Source organism: Centruroides sculpturatus, unplaced genomic scaffold, assembly GCF_000671375.1.
Source record: "Centruroides sculpturatus isolate CEXI.00-Female unplaced genomic scaffold, Cexi_2.0 scaffold864, whole genome shotgun sequence".
Classification (NCBI taxonomy): Eukaryota; Metazoa; Arthropoda; class Arachnida; order Scorpiones; family Buthidae; genus Centruroides; species Centruroides sculpturatus.
In genome coordinates this window covers 173,666-201,193 of record NW_019385187.1, presented here as the reverse complement: position 1 = coordinate 201,193, position 27,528 = coordinate 173,666, and the positions used below count along the sequence as shown (strand labels likewise).

General features: G+C 31.3%; 2 protein-coding genes, 1 non-coding gene and 1 pseudogene across 3 annotated transcripts in view; 1 reads left to right on the top strand and 3 right to left on the bottom strand.

Moving 5' to 3' along the window:
- LOC111635904 (uncharacterized protein DDB_G0283357-like) overlaps positions 1 to 7,794 on the top strand; it is a 75,318-nt gene extending 67,524 nt beyond the window's left edge. Inside the window, exon 16 of the mRNA XM_023381039.1 lies at positions 6,785 to 7,794. Within this exon, the coding sequence (XP_023236807.1) occupies positions 6,785 to 6,897 (113 nt within the window). The 3' untranslated portion in view covers positions 6,898 to 7,794. The remainder of the gene's footprint in view (positions 1 to 6,784) is intronic.
- A 4,812-nt stretch (positions 7,795 to 12,606) lies between these two features.
- Positions 12,607 to 13,383, bottom strand: LOC111635907 (glutathione S-transferase B-like). Its single transcript, XM_023381043.1, has one exon. The coding sequence runs from the start codon at positions 13,326 to 13,328 to the stop codon at positions 12,675 to 12,677; it is 654 nt and encodes a 217-aa protein (XP_023236811.1). The 5' UTR covers positions 13,329 to 13,383; the 3' UTR covers positions 12,607 to 12,674.
- Positions 13,384 to 17,001: 3,618 nt separating this feature from the next.
- On the bottom strand, positions 17,002 to 17,774 carry LOC111635906 (annotated as a pseudogene).
- A 1,643-nt stretch (positions 17,775 to 19,417) lies between these two features.
- Positions 19,418 to 19,499, bottom strand: Trnal-aag. Its single transcript has one exon. It is a non-coding gene; the product is annotated as a tRNA-Leu (tRNA).
- Positions 19,500 to 27,528: the final 8,029 nt, after the last annotated feature.

Here is a 27,528-nt window from a genome sequence, read left to right as displayed (position 1 = left end):
TTTTAAAGAAATGATTTTTAACTCTATAAACATATAAAAGCTTATTTTAAATTTTAGATATATGTTAGGGCTAATCAGCCAAATCATCTCAACTTGTCCAATCACTTTTGCATTACCAAACAAATTGGTCATTGTTTAATGCATTTGCAATAAATTTGTTACTTTATGATTTATTTGGTCAGTATACAATGTGGCTGATGGACAAAACCCAACATACATTTAAAAAACAATACTTTCCTCATACTAAGTTGCAGCATAATTGGAAGTAACTTCCCAATCAAATCTGAAGTTCTGTTGTTGGAACAAACACTGATTATAGTAGTTAGCTGATTTATTCAAATTTTTATTGTTTCACACTGTTTAGCTAATATAATTTTTGTCTATCAGGTCAGTCCATAAGTTCGTGCGCATTTTTATCTACAAAAAAAGCAACAAAAAATTTTAATTAAATCTTATTTCAATCTATAATGTATTCACCATTATTTTGTACAATTTCTTGCCATCTTGATGGTAGCTTTTTAATCCCGTCTTTGTAAAATGATTTCGGTTTTGAATCAAAATATTCAGAAATAGCCTTTTTTACATTGTTCTCATCCTCAAAAGTTTTTCCTTTTAAAAAATTCTGCAAACTCCGAAAAAGATGATAATCACTGGGAGCAATATCTGGCAAATATGGTGGATGAGGTAAAATTTCCCAGTTGAAGCTTTTGAGTTGAGCAGTTGACGTTGTTGTCAGTTAGCTATTGACAGTTCATGTGGTATCCATTTTCCTAGCTTTGAAACTTTTCCGATTTGTTGTAGATGTCTATGAACAGTTCCATGGGATGAATTTAAACGTTCCGCAATTTCATCAACTGTTAAAGATGGTTCTGCTTCAACTAGTGCAGAGAGAGCATCATCATCAAAGTCAACGGGTCTTCCAGTACGAGCCTTATCCTCCACACTAAAATCATTATTTCTAAATCTTTCAAACCACTTCTGCGCAGTCCTTACACTAATTACAGTTTGATTATGAACAGTATTTAATTTTTTGGCTGCATTTGTAGCATTCTCATCACTTAAAAATAAAAAGTATAAAACATGTCTCTTATATTCATCTGTTACGTCCATTTTAATGAAAATAAACAACTGAAATGTTCCCAATTCTGAACAGTATTATATGAATGAGATCCAATTTAACACTTTAGTGTAAAAAGTATCACATTAGACTGGCATTTTTAACAGCAAAACAAGATTTTTCTCAAGGTCATAAAATATGCATGAACTTATGGACTGACCTGATAATTTGGACCATGTTTTGATCTTGTAGGATATCAAAAACCTAGCAATAAAACAGTTGTTCTACAAGCTGAATATAACGTTTGTCATATTTAGGCTACGTACACATTAGGCATTTTGCGTTGTGTTAAACGCACGTTAGCTCGGTGTTCAACGACCGTTTAGTGGAGCGTGAGCACTGGCTCAGTTTGGAAATGGACGTGAAAGTAATTGCTTGTGTGTACCTCCTCCATTGTCGCTATAAAAGATGATGGCAGAAGCAAAGAGAATTTTGGGTGCACCCAATATTACGAGATAGACTGACGCATAGAATGTTTGTGATGTTGTATCCAAAACTAAGACAATATGAACCCAAATTTTTTAATTCTTTTAGAATATCTATAAAATCATTTGACAATGACTGGTCTCTTTTAGATTTCATCAATAAATAGATCAGTATCGAAATGATCGTTCTCCATTTCGGCAACATACTTACAATCTACCTGAAAGCGCGCGATTGAATGTACAACATGGCAGCACATATATCTTAAAGCGCCCGTAAAACATGCGTTTTAACAAAAATCTATCAGCGCGCGTTTCAGTATGTGTGCCTATGCAGAACTCTTGATTCTTTAAAACACGCATTACCAAAACACACATTTAAAAATGCCTAATGTGTACACAGCCTTAATATTTATTTATATCTAACAAGGGGATCTTATGGTCTCGGAAATTCAGTTCNCTGCACTTATCTTCTCTACTCTGCATGATGTCACTACTATACATTTAGCATGGTCATAAGTAGTTGTAACAATACATAACGCACAGCATGCACATCAGCTATCTCTGCTGCAATGAAATGTCCTACTAATAAAACACCTTTAATAAAAACCTTAAACAACTTTAAAACAAATCTGACCTTAAATAAAGTTATTAATTCTTGTAAAAGGACTGCCATGCGGTAGGTAAAGAGTCCGCATCTCTATGGTTGATGCAACCAGTTTTCTTGTGTGCCTTAAAGATCTCTAATGAGAGATGCGGACTCTTTACCTACCACATGGCGGTCCTTTTACAAGAATTAATGACTTTATTTATTTTTATTTTTGTTAAAGGACATTTTTTCGGATTAGTTTATATTTTTCGTTCATTTTATCAACACAGCCACTTTTCCGTTATTTATATTTTAATTTTGTATTTACATTCTTTTTGTGTTCGATTTTATTCTATGTTATGTTAACTGAAGAAGATCGTTAAGAAATGATCGAAAACGTTTTTACATTATTAATTTTTATTAGCTGGATTATTAAAGCTGTGTTTTATTAGTAGTATATTTATACAGTTCGTTCGTTATATAATGAAATGTCCTTGACACTTGCCTATAAGTACTAACCAAAATTGCAAATGGAGCGGAGTCCACTCTGTGCCATAGATATCTTGCTCTCCAGTTAGTCCCAAAACGAAAATTAGCACGTAATTCAACACTACAGTATGTTGGTATGATGAGCTAGCTAGGTCTTGGCCCTTGGGACTTATTAGTGGTGAAGTCAGTGTGGCCCTTAGGCTAAAATGTTTGGAGACCCCTGATCTAGACAATCAAAAGTAGGATTTCCCCCATAGGGCCACTGTTAAGAAAATTGACCCTTTTCCATTTTGTGAAAAATTGTACACACAAATTTTTATAAGGGGTGTTCAAATGAAAGTGATTTGAGGTGTGTATCCATGAGATGCATAGGGACAGAAATGAGACAGATACATAGATAGAAAAAAACAATATTTAATGAGTGAAATGCATACAAAGTTTGTTAAAAGAAATCACCCATGGCGTTTAGGCAGGCGTCCCATTGCTTAGGAAGGTTATGAATTCCGTCTGCGAAGAACGATGTCAGTTGATCATGGAACCAGTTCAGAACTGCAGCCTTTATGTCATCATCAGAGTGAAATCATTGACCCATTAGACTTTTCTTCAGCAGTCCAAAGATGTGATAGTCACAAGGCGACAGATCTGGACTGTAAGCTGGATGTTCCAGGACTTCCCACTTTTTATGGGCCAGTGCCTCGACACACACCTTGGCGACATGTGGCCTTGCATTGTCGTGCAGAATAATGACACTGACGACAGCATACGAGGATGTTTGTTTTTGATAGCCTTATGCAGCTTATCAAGTGTTTGGGTGTACTGTTGAGCATTGATGGAGACGTTCGGCTCCTTAAACTCCAGTAATAGGAGTCCCTGCATGTCGAAAAATGCTGTCAATATCACCTTTCTGGCTGACTGCTGAGTTTTGAATTTTTTGGGTCTAGATGAGCCTGGATGTTTCTATTGCATGCTGACGGACTTCCTTTCCGGTTGGAAGTGGTGACACCAGGTTTCATCCCCTGCCACTATGTGCTGCAGAAAGTCGTCACCATCATTCCTATAGCGCAACAAATGCTGTAAACTCAGGCCCATTTGCTGTTTCTTGTGGTGTTCAGACAGCATGCATGGTAACGTCATTGGCAATACTTCAGAATGTTGGTGACAATATTGTGAACAGTACCAATGGAAACGTTTAACTTATTTGTGACGTCACAAATGTTTAGACGTCAATTTCCCTTGATTGCAGTGTCAATGTCCGTAATCAGCTTCTCTGTCACAACTTCGTGTGCCTGACCGGGCCGTGGCAAATCCCTTGTCTTGTGTTGACCGTCACTAAACATTCTCGCCCACCTCGTTGCCGTGGGCTTTGACACACACGTGTCACTGTACACAGCCAGCATTCTGTGATGAATATCCACCAGCTTACACCCATCCAGTGTTAAAAACTTAATTACAGCTCGCTGATTCGTTTTGGACGCAGTTGCATCCACACCAACCATTTTGAAATGAATGTCACATCCTTACAAATGAAGTTATCACAAATCTGGTTGCATATGTGCATGCATGATACATAAACCTTCACTATCGCATTTGTTTCACAAAAATACATTGAAAACTGTTCGCATGCAATACTTCGAATCACTTTCATTTGAACATGCCTCAAAGATTGCCCATGTGGCAAGTGATTTTGCTACAGACTCAGCCATTTCGCTGTGCTGCCATTGTGTAAAATCGACCAGTATATGAGCTGCGCTTAAAACTTTAGAGCCCTTTTTCTTGGAATATTCTGGCTAGTGCACTTTACAATTCTTCTGGGTGGACACCCTTGAGCTATTCTACTAACCTGCGAAGGCTCATTCTGAACTGAATTTCCGAGACTGTAAGTCTCCTTGTAAATGAAAAATGGATAAAATAAAAGAACAAATTAAAAGGTTTTTTTTTTTGCCGTTAACAAATCAGTGAAGACAGATTTCTATTTTGGCATACTATACCTGGCATTTCAAATAGCAAAAGTTACTATATTCTGTATGATTATGGTTGCTATAAATTCTTACTAAATTCTGCAGCTTAATTTGTTGAGTGTAAAGATTTCTCTGACAAATGACATATGGATAAATATCATTTGTTAGAGAGATCTTAATAAATTGTTCTGAAACCTATCAACAAAACTCAGTTCCAGCTTAAAGCACTTTAAACAATAATGCAATTTCATTTAGGAATGCAGAGTATCAGTTTCAAGTTTTAGTTGTTTGTTTTACTTCACTGAAAGTGCTTCCTATGGTATTAATTTCCAATATTAGTGGTGTTACATCATGAGTTTCAACTTTCAAGAAAATCAGTTATTTCCAATACTATGGCCTAGCTTAAAATTAACTAAAGCAAGTTGCAAAATGTAATAAGTTATGTTAAGATTCATCAAATGAATAAGGAAAATAATTGATTTTTGCTTACTTTTAAGTTCTGTAAAATATTGATTTTACCAAATTATAATGACAAAAAGTAAAATAATATGATTTTTATTGGTGGAACATCATTTCTAGTGCAACCACATTCAAAGTCATATTTTTCTTAGAATAATAACTTAAAGGTTCATTTAGAGCTGAAGATGTAAAACATGGGATAATAACTTTGGAAGACACAATCAAATTTTCTTGAAAACTAGTTAAGCAACCAATTGGAACAAAAAATTTTTAATAAGCTGACTAGGGTTGGCATGTGTCCTGTTGTTGGTAGTGTAATTGGTCCAATTACAATAGTTGTCTTATGTCCTAAATGAAAACTTAATTGTCCTACTTTACATTTGTAGACAAAAAAACTTTATGTTCAAACATTGTTATTTTAAAAAATTAAAAAGAGACACAAAGAACATTTAATTAATTTCTGAATGCACGTATTGGATTTTGTGAACACAATAAAAAATCTTTGTTGAGATATAAAATTCTAAATTTAATATAAAAATTATTAGAAAATACCATAGTTATTGACTTATAAATGATTCTAAAAGATTTTAAGCAACAATTCACATCTAGAATTGAGAATAAATTTTTCAGGTATGAAGTTATGGAAAAGATGAAAGATTTATCTCTATATGAAAAGAAAAGATTTGAAAATGAATTTTTAAATGTTTATAACAAAGCTTTGTCTTATGTGAAAAAAGATTTGATTTTGATGAAAAATCATTAATTATTGGTAATTGTCACCTAAATTTATCCAAAATAAATCATAATTTTATTAATATACTTAATTTTCTTCTATTTATTAATTAATTAATCCCTTTTACTTTTCTGGAGGCTGTTATATATACATAACAGCGGAAAGTATTGAAATCATGTCATATTTGACCCTCTGATCTTTTGTTAATCTTCATGTTTTGAGACCTCTGAACTCAAAAAAGTGAAAACAGGAAAAATTTTATGGATAGTGTATAGTGTTTGTGCATTGTGCATCTATTTGTTTAATATTTCAGGATTGGGTAAAGATTAATAAATGAAATTTGGCATGGTAGCCTGCTGTATAAGGGGCATTCATGCTATTAAAGTTTGGTGAGTGGGGTGAGAGGTGTATCATGTGTCATATCTTGAGAAAAGTCAGACTTGATGAAGATTTTTGTTGTTAGCATTTACAGTTTTTTTTAATATAAAACCTGTCACTACCCTCGAAATTAAATTTCTTGCATTTTATAATAATTAATATAAAATTTTTTATAACAAAATCTCATAAAATGATGCCATACACAATTTTATTTATTACAATTATAATATAAATGTTATTTTTAAAATAAAATTTCATAACAGCCAGGAAAGTTACACAACTTGTTGCTAGATTCTTTTTGAGTGTGGATTTGACCTACATTTAGCATCCCAACATTTGGCAACCATAAAGCTTGACATATCAAACAATGAGGTGGGAGAAAAATAAAACTTGTCAATCTTAAGCTAGGTCATAACATTGGATGTAATGAATATAAAAAGTTATTACAAATTTAATAGTTTGTTTCTAAGGAGAATTCTAATTTTTAATTGCTAAAGAAATTCATAGTCCATCAATAAAAAGCAGTTTGTAACAGTGTACAAATAGGATGTTATATTATTAGATAAAATTTTTGTATTTTATATATTTTATATATATACACATGCTTTATTTATAAAGTTTTTATTGTTATATTTATAGATGGGCAAGGAAAGAAAACTAATGAAAATACCAAGGTGTTTAGTTTTCCACATCGTCTGCCTCGGAAACCCCGTGGTTCTAAACATCCTCCAAAACAGTGGACTCAAGTATGATCCAAAACTGAACAAGAAATCTAATTTGCTTCAAAATACAGTATTGACTAACATTTTTTGACAGGCACAATTTTTGAACTACATAGAAACATTTATATAAGAAATTTTACATTTTGAATTTATAACATGCAATTTCATATTTTGTAAATTTGTATCAAAGTTAATTACTTGTTTGTTAAACATTCCTTGTTCTAATTAGATTTAGGACTTCTCACATATCTCTCATATAATTTCGTCATAATTTAATTTAAAATATTTATTGTAATAATTTTGAGATTTTAAATCTTAAATATTTTAAAATTTATATGAAATGAAAACAGAAAATGGGAATTAATTGCCAAAAGTGACAGAAAGGGCTTCCACATATTGAAATTAGAATTCAAATTTCATGATTTAGATCTTTTTCTAATTAAATATTATTTGATACTTCTTAATGACATATCTTCTTTGATTTAATGTAAAATTTATATTCATTTTGGATTTTTGTAACTAAATTTTAAATGCAACAAAACAAATATATATATATATATAAACATAAATTGGTAATATATACACGTAAATTGATAAATTTTGAAAGATATCTACAATATAGAAAGTATTTAAATGTGGAAAAAATTATAATATAAAAATTGGCTTCTGCTAAATCTTGATTACTATCAGAAAATTAAATATAGTGCCTCCAACACAATACAGTGCCTGATGTTTGGTGAAATGCAAACAATTGCATTTCCTACAACATACAGTAAATTGATTATGGCATAGAATGATATTTATCTAATAAAAGCAATATCTAATGATAAGAAGTAATTTAAAATAATTTATTTTTATCATGAAGACAATATAATTTTTATAAAAAGTTAAAATCCAAAGCTTATTGAATACTTTTTAATCCAGTATTTATAATATTAATTATTATAATTTAATATTATAATGCATTTATAATATTTATACACTTTTTCTTTTAAAATTATTTATGAATTTTTTTATTGAATTTTGTTACAAGTGTTTTTTAATTTGCTCAAAAGAAAAGACAAGATTTGTAAGTCAGGCAAGATATTTGATTTGCTGAGACTAGTTTGCATTTACTAATACTTATAACTGTACATACATATATTAAAAAAAAATATGACAAGGTGTCTTATGTATATATTGTGTAGATATAATAATAATAATATATATTAAATGTTGTGGCATCTTAAATTGCATTTACTACCTCGAAACCACCGTCAACATTTTTTGGCCATTAACTTATCATTGAAGCATTCCATTCTTTTTAGTGTGAAAATGTACAAATTATATATTTATCCTTATTTTAAAATACACATGAAAAAAGAAGTGAATAATACATAAGTCACCAGCATTAAAATTTGTGTAGATTATTGGAAATATGTAAAGAATTAATTCTTTTTATATTTTATTTTGTAATAATTGTAAATATGTACCTTACATGTATGTTCTGTATAAAATACCATATTTTGTCGTTATTTATTTCTTTAATTGAAAATTACAGTGTAAATGTTCTTAATCCCTGTTTTTTCATTTTAATAATAAAATATTTTATGTTAAGATTACAATTTCTAACAATACAAATGTCAATAATTTTCTGTAAAATGCACTCTTAGCAAATATTGCTAAGATTAGAAAAGATGCAGTATTGTTAATGTAAATATGATATATAATTTTATGCATGTGCCTTTATAAAATATGGTCACTGCAGCAATGTTTTCCTTTTTTATTTGTTAAATAAATCACAAGTTAATTCTGTATAATTTTTATAGTTAATTATTTTTTAAACTCTAACACAAGCAATTTTTAGTGTTCTCTCAATTTTCAACTAATCATAAAATTTAATCAAGAGCAGAATTTCGAAAATTCTTGTATCCATGATTACAGAGAACTTTTATATATTTTAATTATATTGTAAGTTCAGAGCAAACATATAATATGTACTTGAAAATAAGGTTATAAATTAATATCGGGTGCTATAAAATTATTAAAAAATCAAATTGTTTAGCATGATGCAAATATTGCACCTTATCATAACTTACATAGTAATTAATAAGATACTGTACTGAAAGCAAATTTAAAGTACTATACTTCCAATTTTATATCAATTCAATAAATCAAAGTACACTGGTCAAATATGAATTTATTGCAAGACCAAATATAAATCACTTCCAAACTTAAATATTTTAACGGAAGGAAAACATCTTTTTGAGAACAATGTTGTCCCACTGAAAACCAAATGATTAAATGAGCCAGTGAAAGTAGTGTAAGTCAGATTTTCCAAAAGACTACGTTGCTGCTGAGTTTCAGTTCCTGATAGCATGATTTACATATTCTTAAGTTTTTCAATATACAGTAGATGAAAAGTGACACCACTTTCAAATAAATTACTTAGTGTAATCTATTTAAATCACTCAGAAAATATCCATTTTACATAATTAAGCTACGTTGCCAAATTATCAGATTATGTAAAGTGATTTAACTACCCCAATGTTAAGATGGTTTGTATTTAGTTAACAACAACGTGTTTGGGTGGTCGAGGAAATGCTTTTTCGAGGCGAATCGTTCTTAAACGCATTATTACGGGAGATGAAACAGGGATCTACGCTTCTGATAACGAAACAGCTAAATAATCAAGTGAATGGCGCAAAATTTCCGCTTCGTGGTCACAATTTTGAGTCGATTGGTGCCATAAAACAAAATTCGCCCAGATTCCCGAAGGTGTTTCACGAGAATGACTTTAAAGCATGTTTCGAGAATTGGAAAAAACGTCATAAGTCATTGCAGTGGGAAGGGAAAGAAAGAAATTTTGACGAATAAATTGAAATATTGCGTTTTAATGAACCATTCTCGATGCTTTTTGATCATGGGGTATAAAAGTTATTTTTGAAATAAAATCTCTTAACAGCTGGGAAAATTACGCTACTCGTTGCTAAATATTTTATTTTTGAATGTCGATTATTATTTAGAAAAACTTTACAGTTAGCAACAGTAACGGATTCAGAAGTATCCAAAGGTGAACTAACTTAAAAATAAAAAATATTTGATATTAAAGATACAGGTAATCTTCGTATAACGCGGTTTACAAATTGTAGCAATCCCTGTATAACGCCGCACTTGTACTGTACAATAGGATTTCGATATAAGGTGAAATCACATTGAGCCAGTTTATTTTATTCTAATAAATTCAGTTTCTGCAATGTAGATTATACAATTTTCCTCTAAATGGTGAAAGCCTTTCTCTATAATGATGAAACATTATTTTTCACGGCAATCCTTTTTTAGAGAAACGTAAAATACTTTTCTGTACTAACAACTGAGTAATTTTATAAACCAGAAATTCCTTTTGGCATTTTTGCATGCTGCTTATAATCTTTTTCAGCTTCGATCTTGAAAATAGCGTTTAATTAGATAAGTATGGACAAGTTAGTTAAAGTCATAAGAGTATATCAACCGGAATGATTTGTAATTCACGTTTTGATAAATGAAATTTTTTGAATTCAATAGAACTGTTTTTTCGTACATGATAGATAAAATTTATACTTAAAAAATGTTTTGAAAGGTAAATCCACTTTTCATACGTAATGTTTGTCTCTCATAACGCAATTTTTATAACGTGACATTTTTGTGGAGCCTAACTATCGCGTTATACGAAGGTTACCTGTATTTGAATAATTAATAAGTACCTTTCATTTATCATATGCATGACAATTGTATTGCGGATGATTCTATTAACTATATTTGCCACAATAAAAGTCTATTCACACGTATCAAATTCGTGTCAGTGATATTTGTGACCTTATCAGTGACGCCTACAGACCTATCTATACACATATCCGTGCAGTTTGATCGGTGTCACGTCAGTGATATTCAAGAGGGCGAAATTCACAGACAGAATTAGAAATAACTATCGTAATTTTGGATGAAGAAGAAATGCATCAGAAAAAAATGTGGGTAGGGAAGTGGATAATGAATGGAAGAAAAGAATACCCTACATAAGAAAACAAAAATTTTATAACTATATAAATACATTTTTTAAAACGTTTTATATAAAAAAATAAATAGTATTTTATTAATGATACATTTAATGCATAAAAATCATTTTTATATAAAATATAGAAAATAAGTACACGCACAAATAGGCTCTTACACAAAACAACTTCAGTGAAAAATCAATAATATGGTTGGTCACGATTAAGTCACCGTACGTGTACTGATCGGACACCAAGGCTAATATACGGTACTTTGCAGGATGTACTGTACCTCAATCAAGTTCGAAGCAACGATATTTTTTATCACTGCCATTAACGGCATTTCACGGAACCGAGCGGACACGCCACCGATACGTGTGAATAGATCTTAAATATTTTTTAAAACAAAGTTTTGAGGTTCGAACAAATAAATTTTAATTTGTTTTGTGGGTGTGTCCCACCAGAGAAGAGTTAAGCCCTGTAGCCGTCCCCACTAATTAGTAAACAGCACTTCTTGATCCTTAATTCCAATAAAAAATTATTGTAAATTTATGTATCGACGTTAATTAAGCAAAATAGATGTAGTTAATAAATTTAATATTTACATGAATTAAATTATAACATGGAAATAAATAGTTTTTTTTTTTAAATATGCAAGAAATATAATCACTAAAATATTTGAAAACTTATTGAATTTTAAGGTGTTAAAATATTAATTGAATGTAAAAGAATTGGCATTCTTGCTAATTTAATATGTTGCAACTGTGTCAATATGCCAGTCAAGGTTGTTCGTATATAATTATAATTATATATTTCCTTTTATATCAAAGATATCCACTTTAATTCAAAGAAAATTAGGAATCTTTGCAGATAATCTGGAGCAGAGATACGAAAAAGTTCATCTTTTCACTGTTCTTTTAAAGTCGATTAGATAATTTTGTCGAGACGATAAGATAAACTGCAAAATAATGGGTGTCTCTTTTCCTAACAGGAAATATGACTCAACGTTTACTGAAGGTTACAAATGTCAACATTTTTTTTTCTTTTTTTGTCTGATTGGTTGATACGAGGAACGAGATAATTAGAGTTACGAGCATTCCTTGGTTTATACGTGAACTACAACAATTATTTTATATTTTATATAACTTTTATTTGTTAAAATGTTGTAAGAATATATATATATATTAGGAATTTGACGACTGCCTCAGGCAATAAAATTAGTGGTCAAAAAAGGATTCAAAAGAAAAGAATTAATAAGCCGAATACAATTAAGCTCAGCAAATTAAACTTGCTTATAAATAGTCCGTGTAAGAATGCCAGCGCTAAAAGTGCTGTCTATGGCACCGTCTAGAACCAGGTGAGGCAATAATCGGTTTCGCCTCACTGGGCCAGATGCAACTTATCATCGAGCCGGTACTATGTATAATAATTATAAATAATATCGCTTTTAAGTTATTTTATAATCACGAAAATTTCAGAAAATAATGAATTAATACGATATAATGAAAGGAAATGACTGCACTTTTGCAGGTTGAAAGTTAAAATATAGCCTATATTTTAAAGGAACACTTTTTTGCTAGATTAATTTATAATTAATGAAAATATACTTTACAGATATTTTGGAAGTAAAATTTCTTTTATTCATTATTCTAACTCAAGATTTAAATCATTCCATTCTGCTGAAGTGTGATTAGCATTTAAATGTCGTATAAACTTAAAACTGACACCATTATTATTAAACGTCCAAAAATTTATTCATCATAAAAAATTCTAAAACAGAAAATGAATAAAACAATGTTTTCATTTACCACCAAAAGCGGCTAAAGGTCCAAATATGGGCCATTTGACGTAAGTTTTCGATTTCATGTATTTGGATACACCCGGAAGACTTTCGAATCGTTTGAGGTATTCCTTCAAATTAGGAAAAGCATCCAAACAATCTTCTTTCAATAAACGATGGAAATCCAGAGCGTCGTACAAAATGAAATCCACGTAAGTCAATTTGTTTCCAATTATCCATTCCTTGTTTTCCAAATATTTGGAGAATAGTTTCAGTTGATCCGGAAGATTTTTCAGGTATGCTTCTTTCCTTTCTTCAAAGTTAGCATATGCCAAAAAAATTAGAGTGTTGCGAAGATCGACTGCCTGTTGCTCCACTATATCCTGTAGCAATACTTCTTGCTCGTTCCTGACAACTAACTCGTGCTTCTTTGCCAAATATCTTATAATTGCGGTACTCTGAGTTAATTTGACTTCTCCATCAATGTAATATGGCAAATTGGGAAATTCGAGATCCAAAGTGAACTTCTCTCGTAACCATTCCGATCGATCGTATTCGGGTGGAGGACCAAAATTGTATCTTTTGTCTTCGAATTCCGTTCCCGTATAATGTAACAAGTAACGAATTGGTTCGGCTAATCCTCGAAGATTCCAATAACCGACGACTGGAGGCATGACGCTACTAGAACAGAACGATGGAGAGTGAGTTACAAAATTAATTATTGTTCAATTTAAATAGGGTAGCAGGCGGTAGATGGCAGCACGAAACACTTGATCTGTTCAATCCTAAAGGCGTGATACACTAGGCGAGTTTTCTTCCCGGAGACGGCTCTGAACGACAAAAACCTGTTAGCGTCTTTTCGAAAAAACAGAATTTTTAGCTGAAAATGTTGAATTAACTTAATATGTTCATTTTTGATAATAATTTCGTAAATTTTATTGTAAATAAGTTTTAAAAATTGTTCCGAATTTATGCGTGATAATAGCCTAGCCTACATTGCTGTGGAGAAAAGTGAACCAAAGGTTTTTCTTCACATTTACGAATTGCTACTCCTGATTTTTCTTTTTTCTTTCTTTATTCTCGCGTTTTCCTATGTTTATATGGAGTCGATGTTTCCTTCTGTAATACGTTTCTTCCATTTCTCCTTATCAAGGGCTTCTCTCTTAAGTCCCTTCTGGTTCAAGTCTTCTTCCACCTTATCTTTCCAACGCATCTTTGGTCTTCCTCTTTTCTTCTTTCCTTTAATTATCAGTTTTCCGATCTTCTTTCCAACATAATTGCTTCTTTGCTCTACGTGGCCAAATCGTCTCAACCGTCGCCCATTGAGCAAAAATATGCAAGAATGCATCTTGCATATTTTTGCTCAATGGGCCCATGCTCGCCTACGCGGCAACAATTTGAGCAGTGCAGGGAACATTGCATGCAGCCTGAAGGCCACAGATTCCCATTTATATACAAGATCAATATTATTTAATTGAATAGTCATGATTCCAAATAGAATTGAATAATAATTTTTCAAATAATATTCAATATTGAAGTATCTTCCGTACATTAAAATTTAATTCTATAAAGAAAGACTAAAACTATTCACATACGGAAAGTTTTGATTAAACTCACAACTTTAAAGAAAGAATCTTTTACATCAAATCAAAAACTCGGAATTCACGTCAAGATCGTCGATTAGAGACGTGAATCGATCAAATAATTAATCAGTCGTACAGTCTGTAACAAAAGTATAAAATTTAAATTAATAAAAAAACCTTTTTATTAATTTAAATTTAATTTATTACTTAACAATAAAAGTTTTATAAGATGATTTTATATATTAATTAAATTATTTATATAAAGTTTTATAATAAGTATAAAATAATTACATCATTTATACATTTTTTAAAATATTTTGACTGTAACAAAATATTAATAAACACAGTATTAATAAATAACAATTAAAAATTGTTTTAATATTTTGAAACCCCACTTTTTGATGGAATTAGTTGAAATATTCTATCTGGCATTGAGTTTACTAATTTTTTCATTTTTTTTTCAGTTAGTGCCTCCCATGCTTTAATAGTTTCCAACTATAGTTCATGTACACTGTTATACTAATTATTTTCTCCACAGACAGCAAATGTCAGACAGCCCCATAGATTTTTTTATGTAATTCCTATCTAGACTTCTAGATGGCCAATCAACTACCTCAATTTTTTTTAAAGCCATTGTTTTGTTGATTCTGACGTTTGTACTGAAGCATTGTGCTGTTGCAATTTCTAGTTACTTCCACCAATGAATGGCCCAAATGTAATTAAGTTGTCATAGAGCATCTTTTGATAATTTTCAGAGTTTATTTTACCACTAATAAAAGCAATGTCTGTCTTACCACCATATCCAAAACCTGCCTACACTATTACTGATCCTCCTTCCTGCTGTCTACTCATTTTTACTTTTTCATTCTTTTTAAAATCGTGCCAGTAACTTAAAAGCCATCTGGTCCATCTAAATTCCATTTTTTCCATCTGTAAACACTATTTGGTGCCACTCTGAGATTCAGGACATTTTTTCTTTTGCCCATTGAAGTCCAGATAATTGGTGCTGTTTGGTTAATTTTAGTTTGTTTCATTTTTAGGAAGTTTACAGTTTTATTATTATTTAGGATTCTCCAAACAGTCGTGTACCAGTACGATACTTTGGTTGGTAGAGTAGCTACAGCTTCTCTTCATGACATGCTTTTGTTTGTTATTAATTTAAACACTTGGCATCTATGTCTGTCAGTCATGCTTTTAGGCCTACCAGATCGTTTAATTTTTCCATAATGTTCTTTTTGCTGTAAAACATACCTTACAGCAGATCTGGAATGATTCACACTAGCTGCTACTTGTCTTACTGACTTGCCAGATCCATGTAGTAAATGTATTTCGTGAATTTCTTGTTTTGTTAGACTGCAACCACGAGGCATTGTTTAAAATCCTTTCAAAATTTCTAAAAACTGTTTAAATTGCCACCGTATTTGATTTCAAAAATATAGTTGTCTGCTATTGTTAATAAGAAGAGAAACTTAGATTATTATACTTTTTTAGCCATTTTTAAGTCTGTGCTTATAATTTTGTTACAGTCCTAAATTAAAAAATTGAACTAGTAATCATTTTAATATAAAAATTTACCAAAATGTTTCAAATTATATTTAAAATCTGTAGCTATAAGTAATTTTTATAGGTTTTTAACCTGAGATTTAAAAAAAATTCAAAAAACGTGTTATACCTACTTTTGTTACAGGCTGTAGGTATATTATACTCTGTTTAAGTAGTCGTTTAACTTTCCCTATACACTTTATTATGATGCAGTTGGGAGATGAAAGTATCCATTTACAGAAATTTATTGTCAATCTCAGCACAATATCAAAACAGTGTTTTGCTTAAGGAAACCTGCAATTATTTCATTTCCTTAATTTCTGACTTAAATTCTTGCAATGAATAATTTGATTACAGTGTATAAAAATATAGAAATAATTTAAGCAGCAAACTTTATTGAAGGATTACTAATTCTTAATTTATTAAATTCCTAATGCATTAACATTTTTAATGTATTCTTAGTATATTAAAATTAAAATAAAAAATTATTAGAATTATTCATTAATAATTTAAAAGAAAGATTAATATTCTTGTTAATTTAATATATTCAGTTATATCAACATGGCAGTCAATGTTGTTCGGATTAACACTGTAATTATGTACTGTACAGTACTTCCTTTTATATCAAACATATCTACTTCAATTGAAAAAGTTAGGAAGAAATCTTTGCACATAATCTAATGCAGAGAAACAGTAAAGTTCATCTCCTTATTGTTCTTTTAAGGTCGATAGACAGTTTTATCGATACGATAAGATACACTCTTCGAGATGATGGGCGTCTCTTTTCCTAACAAAACATGACTCAACATTTGCCGAAGGTTAAATATGAACGACTTTTTTAGGTTCATACTTGGAATGCAATAATTAGCCTACGTGTATTAATATATATGTCTGTGTATTTTCATTCCTCTATTAAAATGATGTAAGAGTGCGTTATTTATCTACACAGTAAACCATCACTAACAGGGACTACTAATAGAGGGTGAAGGTCGAGTTAGTGGGGGTAATGAATTGTCACGTTTTAATACAATAGATTAAAAAGTAAGAAAAGAATGTTAATAAACGAAGAATTTTTATTAAATATATTTAGTTTTTAAATTAATATGCTAACTATAATGTTATTTTTCCGTTGTTTTACTTCGAGTGTTAATAACTTCATTGTATTTTTTCACAAATTAATAGGTAATGTGTTGATAAACATAAAAAAAAGTATACATTAGTATTAAATGCCAACAAAATTTTATTCTTTTTTAAAAGTGGAAAATGTAAAACAATGTTTTCATTTACCACCAAAAGCAGCTACAGGTCCAAATATGGGCCATTTGACATAATTTTCCGATTTCATATATTTAGATACACCAGGAAGACTTTCGAATCGTTTGAGGTATTCCTTCAAATTAGGAAAAGCATCCAAACAATCTTCTTTCAACAGACGATGGAAATCCAAAGATTCGTACAAAATGAAATCCACGTAAGTCAATTTGTTTCCAAGTATCCATTCCTTGTTATCCAAATATTTGGAAAATAGTTTCAGCTGATCCGGAAGATTTTTCAGGTATTCTTCTTTCCCACGTTCAAAGTTAAAATATGCCAAGCGAGCGAGATTGACACGAAGATCAACTGCCTGTTGTTCTATCATTTCCTGTTTCCATACTTCATTCTCGTCTGTAACAACTAAACCGTGCTTCTTTGCCAAATATCTTATAATTGCGATACTCTGAGTTAATTTGACTTCTCCATCGATGTAATATGGCAAATTGGGAAAATCGAGATCCAAAGTGAACTTCTCTCGTAACCATTCCGATCGATCGTGTTCGGGTGGAGGGCCAAAATTGTATCTTTTGTCTTCGAATTCCGTTCCCGTGTAATGTAACAAGTAACGAACTGGTTCGGCTAATCCTCGAAGACGCCAATAACCGTATACTGGAGCCATGTCGTCAGCGAAACAGAACGATGCGTAATAAGCTGCCAACTAAGCGTCGTCCGATTTATATAGAATGCGATAGATGGCAGCACGTAACAGTTAATTCGATAAAAATAGGGAATAAGATTTGAAAAGAATAAGGAATTTCAATTTTTATGGAGTAATCTCATTGCCTAGGCGTATGAGTAACATCTAATATCCAGAATTTATAAGTCGGTAATTCTAATACTGTAAATAAATAAATACGGTTTACATAACTCTATACAATAAAAAGCATTTCTGATATAGAGCATCATCGTTAAGTGTGCGTAAACTTTTTCTAGTAGATCAGAAAGACATACTGTACATATATAATATATTTGAACATATTTCAGAAAGAAAGCTTTATTTTTATTATAATTTATCTATTTTTTATTTCTGATTAAGAATGCCTCTATCCCTTTTTTAAATGAAAACTTTGAGAGAGAAGTGAGGAAATAAATTCATTCAAATTAGATAATAATTACCTAAAGTTTGCTTTAAGGAAAGTAAAATAAATAAATAAAATTTGGTCCACAAATTTTAATTACAGATCTTTATTATTTCTGATAAGACTGTTGTCGAATGAAAAATCTGGAAGTAATGTGTTTTTAGTAAAAATCAATATTTCCTAATTTTGTATACATTAATCTATATGAATATTTTTAAATACAGTATACAGTATGTACATAAATATCTGCTTTTAAAAAGTGTAGTAACTCAAATTTTATACCACAAATAGAGTATGCAAGATTTTATATCTTCCGAATATATTGCGTAATATACAGTATTGCTATTTTTCATGCAAAATGTTTGATATAATAATTCTATAATTTTTGAATTAACCTAAATTGATAAATAAGACACCAGACATTTTGGGTCAAACACAGGGATGAAAAATCTAACCTTTTTACGAAAGTATTCTGTTTTTAAATCATAAACAATCAAATAATAATGCATGTACAGTACATTTCGCAAATAAATTTGTTTTATATTTATTTTAGTATAATTTATTTATCGCAATGCTCCAATTTTAATAATAAATTATGTGTAATGCTTTGATAAGTATAATTTTATAAAAATTGCATTTATTCACAAAGGAAAAATTTTAATAAATACAGTAGTCTATAATTATTTTTTTGTTTTTTGTAATTTATCTCAAATAAATATTTTTAACATAAATCATAATTATTGGCAAAATAAATAACAATATGTTGTTATATAAATATAATAATCTACATATTTACAGTTATTATATTGCGGTTATTTTATAATAATACTTCTTAATTGAAAGGATTGGCGATAATAAACTTATGTATTATTGTCATTGATTCGTATTATTGTTTTCCGAAAACTTCATCATAAATATTTCCTTGTATAAGTCTTTATAAACAATAATATATCTTTCTTTAAGCTTAAAAGTTATAAAAGTAGTATGAATAAAAACTTTTCTAATTGTCCGATTTATTATTATATAATACATTATAATAAAACATAAGGAAATGTTTTATATATAGGCTATACAGTATATATAAACTGTATATAAAATATGTAAATATAATAAAATAAAGAATTAGATAAAATTTAATGGATAAACAACTGAAAAGCAGCAATAATAAAATTTATAAGTATTTATTACATTAATTTATTACCTGAGGTTTTTATTTAGATATATTAAAAACGGGAAAAAAATTAGTGGCAGGGGTGGGATTCGAACCCACGCCTCCGAAGAGACTGGTGCCTTAAACCAGCGCCTTAGACCGCTCGGCCACCCTACCGTATCGACACTTTTTCTAAAAGGGCAATTTATAGTTTAGGTTTGTCTTTTCTATTTATTTTGTTAACATATTGTTTATAAATTTTGGTTTAATATATAAAAGAACAAAGGTTATTCTCATGTTAAAGCCATATTCTCATGAACAACTTTTATTTATTTTTATCTTACAATAAAAATAAAACTTTGTAAAATGAATGAGAAATTTTAACATAAAAATACTTCCATTCATTAAAAGTATTAATGTATTTATTAAATCAATAGCTTATTAAAAAACAGATTTATATTTAATAAATTTTATAAGTATTAATTAGAAAATAATGCCATCTGTTGACAATGTCGAGAAATTTTAAAATTTATTTGTTTTTTGCTTCGAATCAAAGATATGCAAGATTTTAAATAATTTGTATCTTAAAAACTAAATGACGAGGCAGCTGAACAAATAAAACAAAAAAGTTTATTTCATACGAAACAGATATTTATTAATTTATTAATTTATTTATCTTTTTGTCCCTAAATTCATTTTTTGGTATTAAAAAGTTAAATAAAAAAAATTTGCATTTTATTTCGCACTCGTTCGGTTTAATCTACTGTTGCTATATATTCTCTACCTACATTGTAAATTACGTTATGAAAATCAATGTGGTTTTTAAATCCTATTCTTTTAAAAATTACGCTCACGTCTAGCTTCAACTAATATTTAAAACAAATTTATCCGACCAAACAAATTGATTTTTCCACAGAAGGAAAGAATTATTCCTAAGATATTGCTAATTATTTTGTAATTAATTTTATTTGGAGTAGGGTTGCCACCATTTCAAAATTGCTGACCCGGACACAGCGGCGGCCTTATCCATTGCGAGGCTCTGAGCGGCAGATCTTTGCGAGGCCCTTGTCCTTTGTGCAAAGTATGTGAATTGAAATAGTAGGCACTTATTAATATTAATATATACTGTACTATAAATTAAATTTATTTTATTGTTATAACTAATAGCCAAGGATAAAATAAAAAGTTTTAAATATCAACTTTTTTCTACTTGGTTGTTGCGCGAGGCCCCTCCAAGAGCGAGGCCCCGGGCGATTGTCCTGCTCGCCACCCCCTAAGGCCGCCACTGCCACCAAGTACTAGGTTTGTTCGGTGATTCCTTTGTGCAAAAGGAGAAACTGCCACTGTGATATTTATTTGTAACTTGTTTCCAACGAAAAGATGTTACAAACATGCAAAACATGACAAAATGATGTCGTACTGCACGATAATACCCATTCACACACACTGCTTGCATCGCTCAAGAATTGTTGCAGACATTCAAGTGGAAAGTTTTGGAACATCAATTGCACAGCCCATATCCTGTAACAAGTGATTATTACTTGTTTTTCAAGTTGAAAGAACATCTGTCTCTCTAGAACAGTGATTCTCAACGTTTTTTTCATCACATAATCTTTAATAANTTAATTTAAGTTACAAAAGATACAATATATAATATAAATATAGAAATTTAAAAAGTAACATGAGTAATGATTACATATAATAATAAACTACATGAAAATAATTAAGAAAAATTATATAAAAATAAATATTACATTATATTAATTATTTATTATTTACTGTCGTAAAAGCGTATTTTTGGTTGCTCCTAGCTGCTTCTAGCAGTTTTTTATTTTTTATTATTTCTTCGTAAAAATTTTTTATGTTACTGCAAATTAGTAGTTCAGCTTTAACATTGTCCAGTGTTAAGCTGTTTCTTTTATCCCATCACAGAAAGATGTTTCATTGAAGAGAAACATTTTTCAACGTACGCATTAGAAATTGGAATGCTAAATATAAATTCAATTATCATCTGAATGTTTGGAAAATTTCCTTTTTTTTATGTAAATGCCCATAACTGTAAATTATTTTTTTCTACTTTTAATTCGTCCTACTCTTTCCTTTATTGTGCAAAGTTCATTAAAAACATCGTCATCGTCACCTTTGAAGTCAATTTTGTTTATATATTTATCAAGTTCACAGCAGTCTTGTATAGTTGGAACGTTATTTTTTAAATTAAATTTTTGAACTAAAATAAAAAATGCATTTTCGAAATCATAGCAGTCATTTAAATATTTCAATGCTCGTGAGTACACCTTATCGGCTTCTTGTTTGAATATTTTTTTATTATTCTCCGGAAAATCCAATAGAGCCTGATTAACTATAAAACCGTAAAAGCATTGTGCTTTTCTCTGCACTATATCGTTTCTAGATCTGTAAAAACAGTATGTAATTTAGTGACGCCAATGTTTTCTCCTTCAAAAATTAATACATATTTTTAGAAAATATGTAAAAAGGAATGTACAAAATATAACATTAGTTCTGGTAAGGATTTTTCATCGTTAATACTTTTTATGATCATGCACAAATGTCCAGATTGTAGGATTACATTCTTCTTCTTCCTGATTTATAAAATAAAGGGTAATAGCAGGCCAAATTTTCAGTAACCTATTAATAGATTTATATAAGCTTACCCATCTAATAGAAATATGCTTCGAGGTTTCATAGTACTGTATGACTGTTCCAGGAAATCGAAACAATTTCTTAATTCTTTGATGTTGCAGGTACTAGATGAAAATAGACTTTTAATACTAAACTTTCAACATCATATCTCATTGCTTTTAATGCATATTTAGCTGTGACCGCACGGTCGGCACCTCTTTGATGCCTTGTCAGAACTGACACCACCGTGTCTTCCGGACACGGAAATTTCGATGGCCGTTACGATAGTTTTCGCGCGAGCGGTCGCGTTATAGACTTTCGGACTCGGAATGGAGGCGGAAACCAGTGGGCGAGTGGTCTCCGTTGCCGCTCATCGTAGTGGTGACCAGACCCTGAAGACTGGGAGGTTCGTCGTGGGTTCGCGCCACGGTCGGACAGGCTGGCTGCTTGGAGTTTTCCGGGTTTTCTCCTTGCCTATAACGACTGAATAGGAGGCCAGTTCCCCATAAAAGTCCTCCCGGAAGGCATTTATTTCCCGCGCGTACGTATGGCTGTTCGATACAGCCGGCTAATCGGTCGCCTAGCGATCATACACTTACACAAGTCTACTCGGAGAAAGAGCCTATAGTGAGCTATAATCTCCATATTAACATCATCGTAAGAAGAAGAAAAAATCAAAATAAATAAAAATGGAGGCGGAAGGAGACAACCGGAAGAAGTACACTTCACAAAGTTATCATTTAACAGAATACCCGTTTATTAATCGATACCATCTATTTACAAGCTATATACAGATGCTAATAATATGATTATATAGGAACCTTATTATTACGATCACGACCCTGACCGCGCGAGATAGAGCTTACAATCGTTCGCATGTTGATAAATACCTTAAAAGTTTGTAGAAATTGAAGATTCGTTCGGAACTTTCAGGAAGTAGGAAGTCGCTTTCCTCTGGAGCGGCGACGGCTGAGATCGGCGGTCGCGAGCGACTGGACACACACAGTTCAAGAAAAAACTGGATGACGGCTTTCGACTCTTCGACCCCTCCTTTTTTATTTGGGGGCTCCTCCTGGGTTTTTCCCATGACTTCGTTAGGAATTTTAGTACATTGGGGCCAATAGTCAAATTTTCATTCGTTGGCGCCAGGTAAGACATTCAATGTGTCACCTTCAACAAAGAATAAGTCCGTGGGAACCAGTTTTAATTGTCTTTAACACTTTCGTTTTTTCGTTTTGCCTCCTTAACTTTTTCTCTCAACAAACAATATTTAAACAAAATATTTCACCAATTTCGGCTCTCACATAGCGGTATTATAGAGAATATGACAGTTACAATTAGCTTTTATTAAATTATTGTTAATTGTTTTTAATTTCGTAAAAACCGAAAATTTACATCCAAAATTGACTGGTGCATTATCAGCTCCAAATGAGGTGATATTTTCAATTGGTAATCCTGTATTTTCAATTGTTGATTTTATAACATTAAAAATTTCTTCAGAAGTTTCATCCCATGTTTGTTTAAAATCTATCAAAGCATGCACAATAGGTTGCTCGTCGTCAATCAAATTAAAATAATGAATGGCGATTGGAAATATTTTTTATTACAACTCATCGTAGACTGCATAACGTATCAACAAAACACACTCAAAACACTTTGTAAATGTGCAGCCGTTGTCCGCCCTTTGCACTAAGAAGGTTTTTTTCCATACACGGAAGGCTTGATGGCCATTGTTTTACCAAGGTCTAGACTTCAAGGTCTGGGAAAATTTGAAGTGGGATAGGAAGAGGGCGAGGTCGTCTATAAAGGAAAATTTTTAATTGTAAGTAGTATAACATCATTCCCCAAAGAAACTAAACACTCAAGGTTCTATATAAAAGATATTGAATGTTTTGTTAAGGATCTATATATGGTTTCACTAATACTTTATTTTAGGACCATCTATAACATTTGTAAGTTATAGCCTATACATACATACATCATACATAACCTATACATACATACATCATACATAACCTATACATACATACATCATACATAACCTATACATACATCATATGTGCATCATACATGCACATATGTTGTACACGAAATATAAAGTCTACGTATCACTCATCTTAACAGGACTTCCTGAACCTGTAAGCACGAATTCATTTCATTTTATTGCATAATTTTGTGAGTGCTTGCATGGACTGCTTTGGGAAGAATTTTTACCTTTGGAAGAGAAAACTCTCTCCAGATATTCTAGATAAAGTCGTTCTGGTGGCATCTGAGGCGTCAGCCCAACCGCTTCAGCCATCAGGTCGTCCAGGTATGAAGAAAGATCCGGGATACTGGGGAACGGTATCGTATTCGGGCGAGCAACTCCCATAATCAAACTGGGTGATCAGTCCAGAATATGTTAGGCATCTTATTGTCTCATTGTGAACCTAGCTGAATGTACTTAGAGCCTGAGAAAAAAAGACATTTAGTGGTCACAGAGTTAAAAGAGCAAAAAAACAAAAACAAAAAAGCAATTATCTTCAGTGCTAAAGAATCTTATCTAAGATTCATTTAATCTCAGTTTTAAAAAAGTGATAATTATATTTTGACATATCTTTCGAGATCATATTAATCCTAAATCTGAATTTTATTTTCTTTCATTTAATAACATGACATAAAACATATGTATTCTTTTTTACAATGAAAGTGTACTTATTCTCAGTTTTTAATATTTTTGATAATTAATATTAATCTAAATTTAATAATTTTATGGAATTTTATTGCTATTTACTAGTGTTGCAACGAATAGTATCCTCAGACAGAATACCGAATATTCGGCCAAACTATTCGGCTTGATTAACGCACGTACGAAATTTGGCTCGCTAACCACATTATGGCAAGGACCCTACTCTATTGGCCCGCTGTCACTACGCTTCGCCAATCGCGTTAATTCTCGACAGTTGTAGCGGACAGACAAGAGCATCATGGCAGTATGTGATAAATGATGATATCAAATGTGGATAACAATGAAATGACCTACACGTGTAAATAACGGAAAAAGAACAGAGAAATACCGCGAAGTGAAAATGTGGAAATAAATATGAAATTGAGTTGATAACATAATCGAACAAGTCGAGGCAGCTTATTGGCGCTAAATTCGCGACCGTCAATGTCAAATAATTTTTGTCATAGACTTCGGAAAGCTAAATGCTTGTAATGAAAGTCACTTAGAGTGCACGGGCGAAAGCCTGGGACCGTTCGGGCTACCAAGCTGTCTCGAATCTGTGAAATCATAACTGTGACTTATACCAACGTCCTAGCTGTCTCTTTTCTCCGTTATCACCAGGCTACGAGTCACGTAATTGTAAAATGGGAAATCTACGACGGAAAAGTGACGAATCGAAAGTATCGTGAGCGCGTATTATGATGTATGCATAGGCATACGTGGACCAGAGCGATAGAGGAAAGAGAAAGGGAAGAGCAAAGACGAGCGCTTAAAAAGAAGGCTAGGCATGGTCAGACCCTCAGATGTGCGACGATTCTCGAAAGAATAGGTGTGTACGTGTGCTGATCTTTGTAATTATAAATTGTGAATATATGTGACTAATATTATTTTCTTTTTTATTTTGTGTATGTTATAAGTTATCTATCTATATAAAATTGCTTGTCCTGACTGACTGACTGAATGACTCACTGATTCATCATCGCCCAGAGCAAACCGCTGGACCTAAAGAGGTGAAATTTGGTGCACAGTTAGGGTATGTCATGAAAACGCACACTAAGAAGGGATTTTTCGAAATTCCCAAGTGGGGCGAGAGGGAGAGGATTAACGCTTAACCGGAATAACGGCTTCTACTGTACTATTTTAGATGCGATTTTTTGTTTTTATCTGCGTTTCAGTAGGGTGCGCCATGGCAATGCACACTAAGAAGGGATTTTTAGAAATTCCCAAGTGGGGGAGAGGGAGAGGATTAACGCTTAACCGGAAGAACGGCTTCTACTGTACTATTTTAGATGCGATTTTTGTTTTCAACTACGTTTAGTCTTCATTGAGTACTTAGGTGTATTAAATTGATAACATTTCAGACATTGTTATAAATATTTTTATCTATTTCGATTTTTAAAATGTTCGAACCAAGGACTATATACTACAAGGATAGCCAGATCCCTATTCTACAATGTTAGCCAGGAATGCCAAGTTAGTGACGTCAGCACGAGACCTGACCTCTATGTTTACATAGAGCAGGGTGTGTAGGTGTTTAGTTTTCGCTTTTAATATTCGTCCAATTTTGTGATTAACGAAGTGATTTATTTTAATATTTCTGTAATTGTTTTATTTGACTAAGTTTTTTATAAGGTAAGATGATTTAAATATAAGTCATTAAATATTTAAAGCTATATTTTTATGTTAGGTGAAGAACAAAATGCTGAGTACTAGGTGTGCTGTGTATGGTTGCAATAATAACCTTCTTTTTTCAAATTGGAAGCAACCTGTTTACATCGGGTTTGATCAAAAAATGACAAGAGAAATACTTTTAAAATTAATAGCAGAACTTTATTTACTATCGTATAATGTAGTAGCTTGCGTCAGTGACTGTAGTTGCAGTAACATAAGTTTATGGAAAGAATTGAATGTGAATATCAATGAAACGTTTATTATGAATCAATTATTATTATCAATGAAACGTATATTAGAGATATAAATATGTGGTTCGACATTTTTAATAGCTATGCACCAAAAGGTTCTGTTCCAAGCAAAAATGGATATGGTGTAGACTTGGAATTACAAGAAGAACATTTAAATAAAATGATAAAAATAATCTCAACAATGAGAGCAAGTGGAAAAAATGCCCTCCAAATTTTCCAGAAAGGAATGATAATCTCAATGAAATCGCTAATTGATCTTTTTCAAGATATGAAATCGACTTTTGATATAAAATACATCTGCACTTAAATCAAGATTGTCTGGAAAAAATTTTTTTTTTTCAAATTAGAAGCCGGGGTCCTAATGAACATCCAAGCCCATTAAATGCTATATATAGGATTAGATTGATTATTTTAGGTAAGAATCCTGGTATTTTAGAGTCAAAAGTAAATACTACAGATCGAAGACAAGAGGAATATATTATACCCAAAGTTTTAGAGAAAGCACATGTAGAAGTATCAAGTGAAAATACAGACCAATATACTGAATGTAAAACTACTTTTTCTTCAAATAAATCTTCAGGAAACTCTACATGCAATCTAGACTTTAACACAATCTCTGAAGAAACTTTCTACGATGCTGTCGAGTATATAGCAGGATATTTTGCCTATAAATATAAATACCCAAACTTAATTAATTCCACTAACAAAATTAAAAATCATTACAACTATAGCATTCCGTCATGGGTGCAACATTTATCTTATGGAGGGCTTATTAAACCTACTGATGAATGGCTAACAAAAATTATAGAATGGAATAAATATTTCGAAATATATCACGATGAATCGTATAAAAAAGGCCCCGGAGTTGTACAGAATTAGTCAGTGGAAACAGTTTTACCTTTTACTTTAATAAAAGATTTTTGTAAATTAAGAACTA

What these genes read in the sequence shown, in the direction of transcription:
- LOC111635907 (XM_023381043.1), bottom strand. Translation starts at nt 13,328, where the DNA reads ATGCCTCCAGTCGTCGGTTATTGGAATCTTCGAGGATTAGCCGAACCA.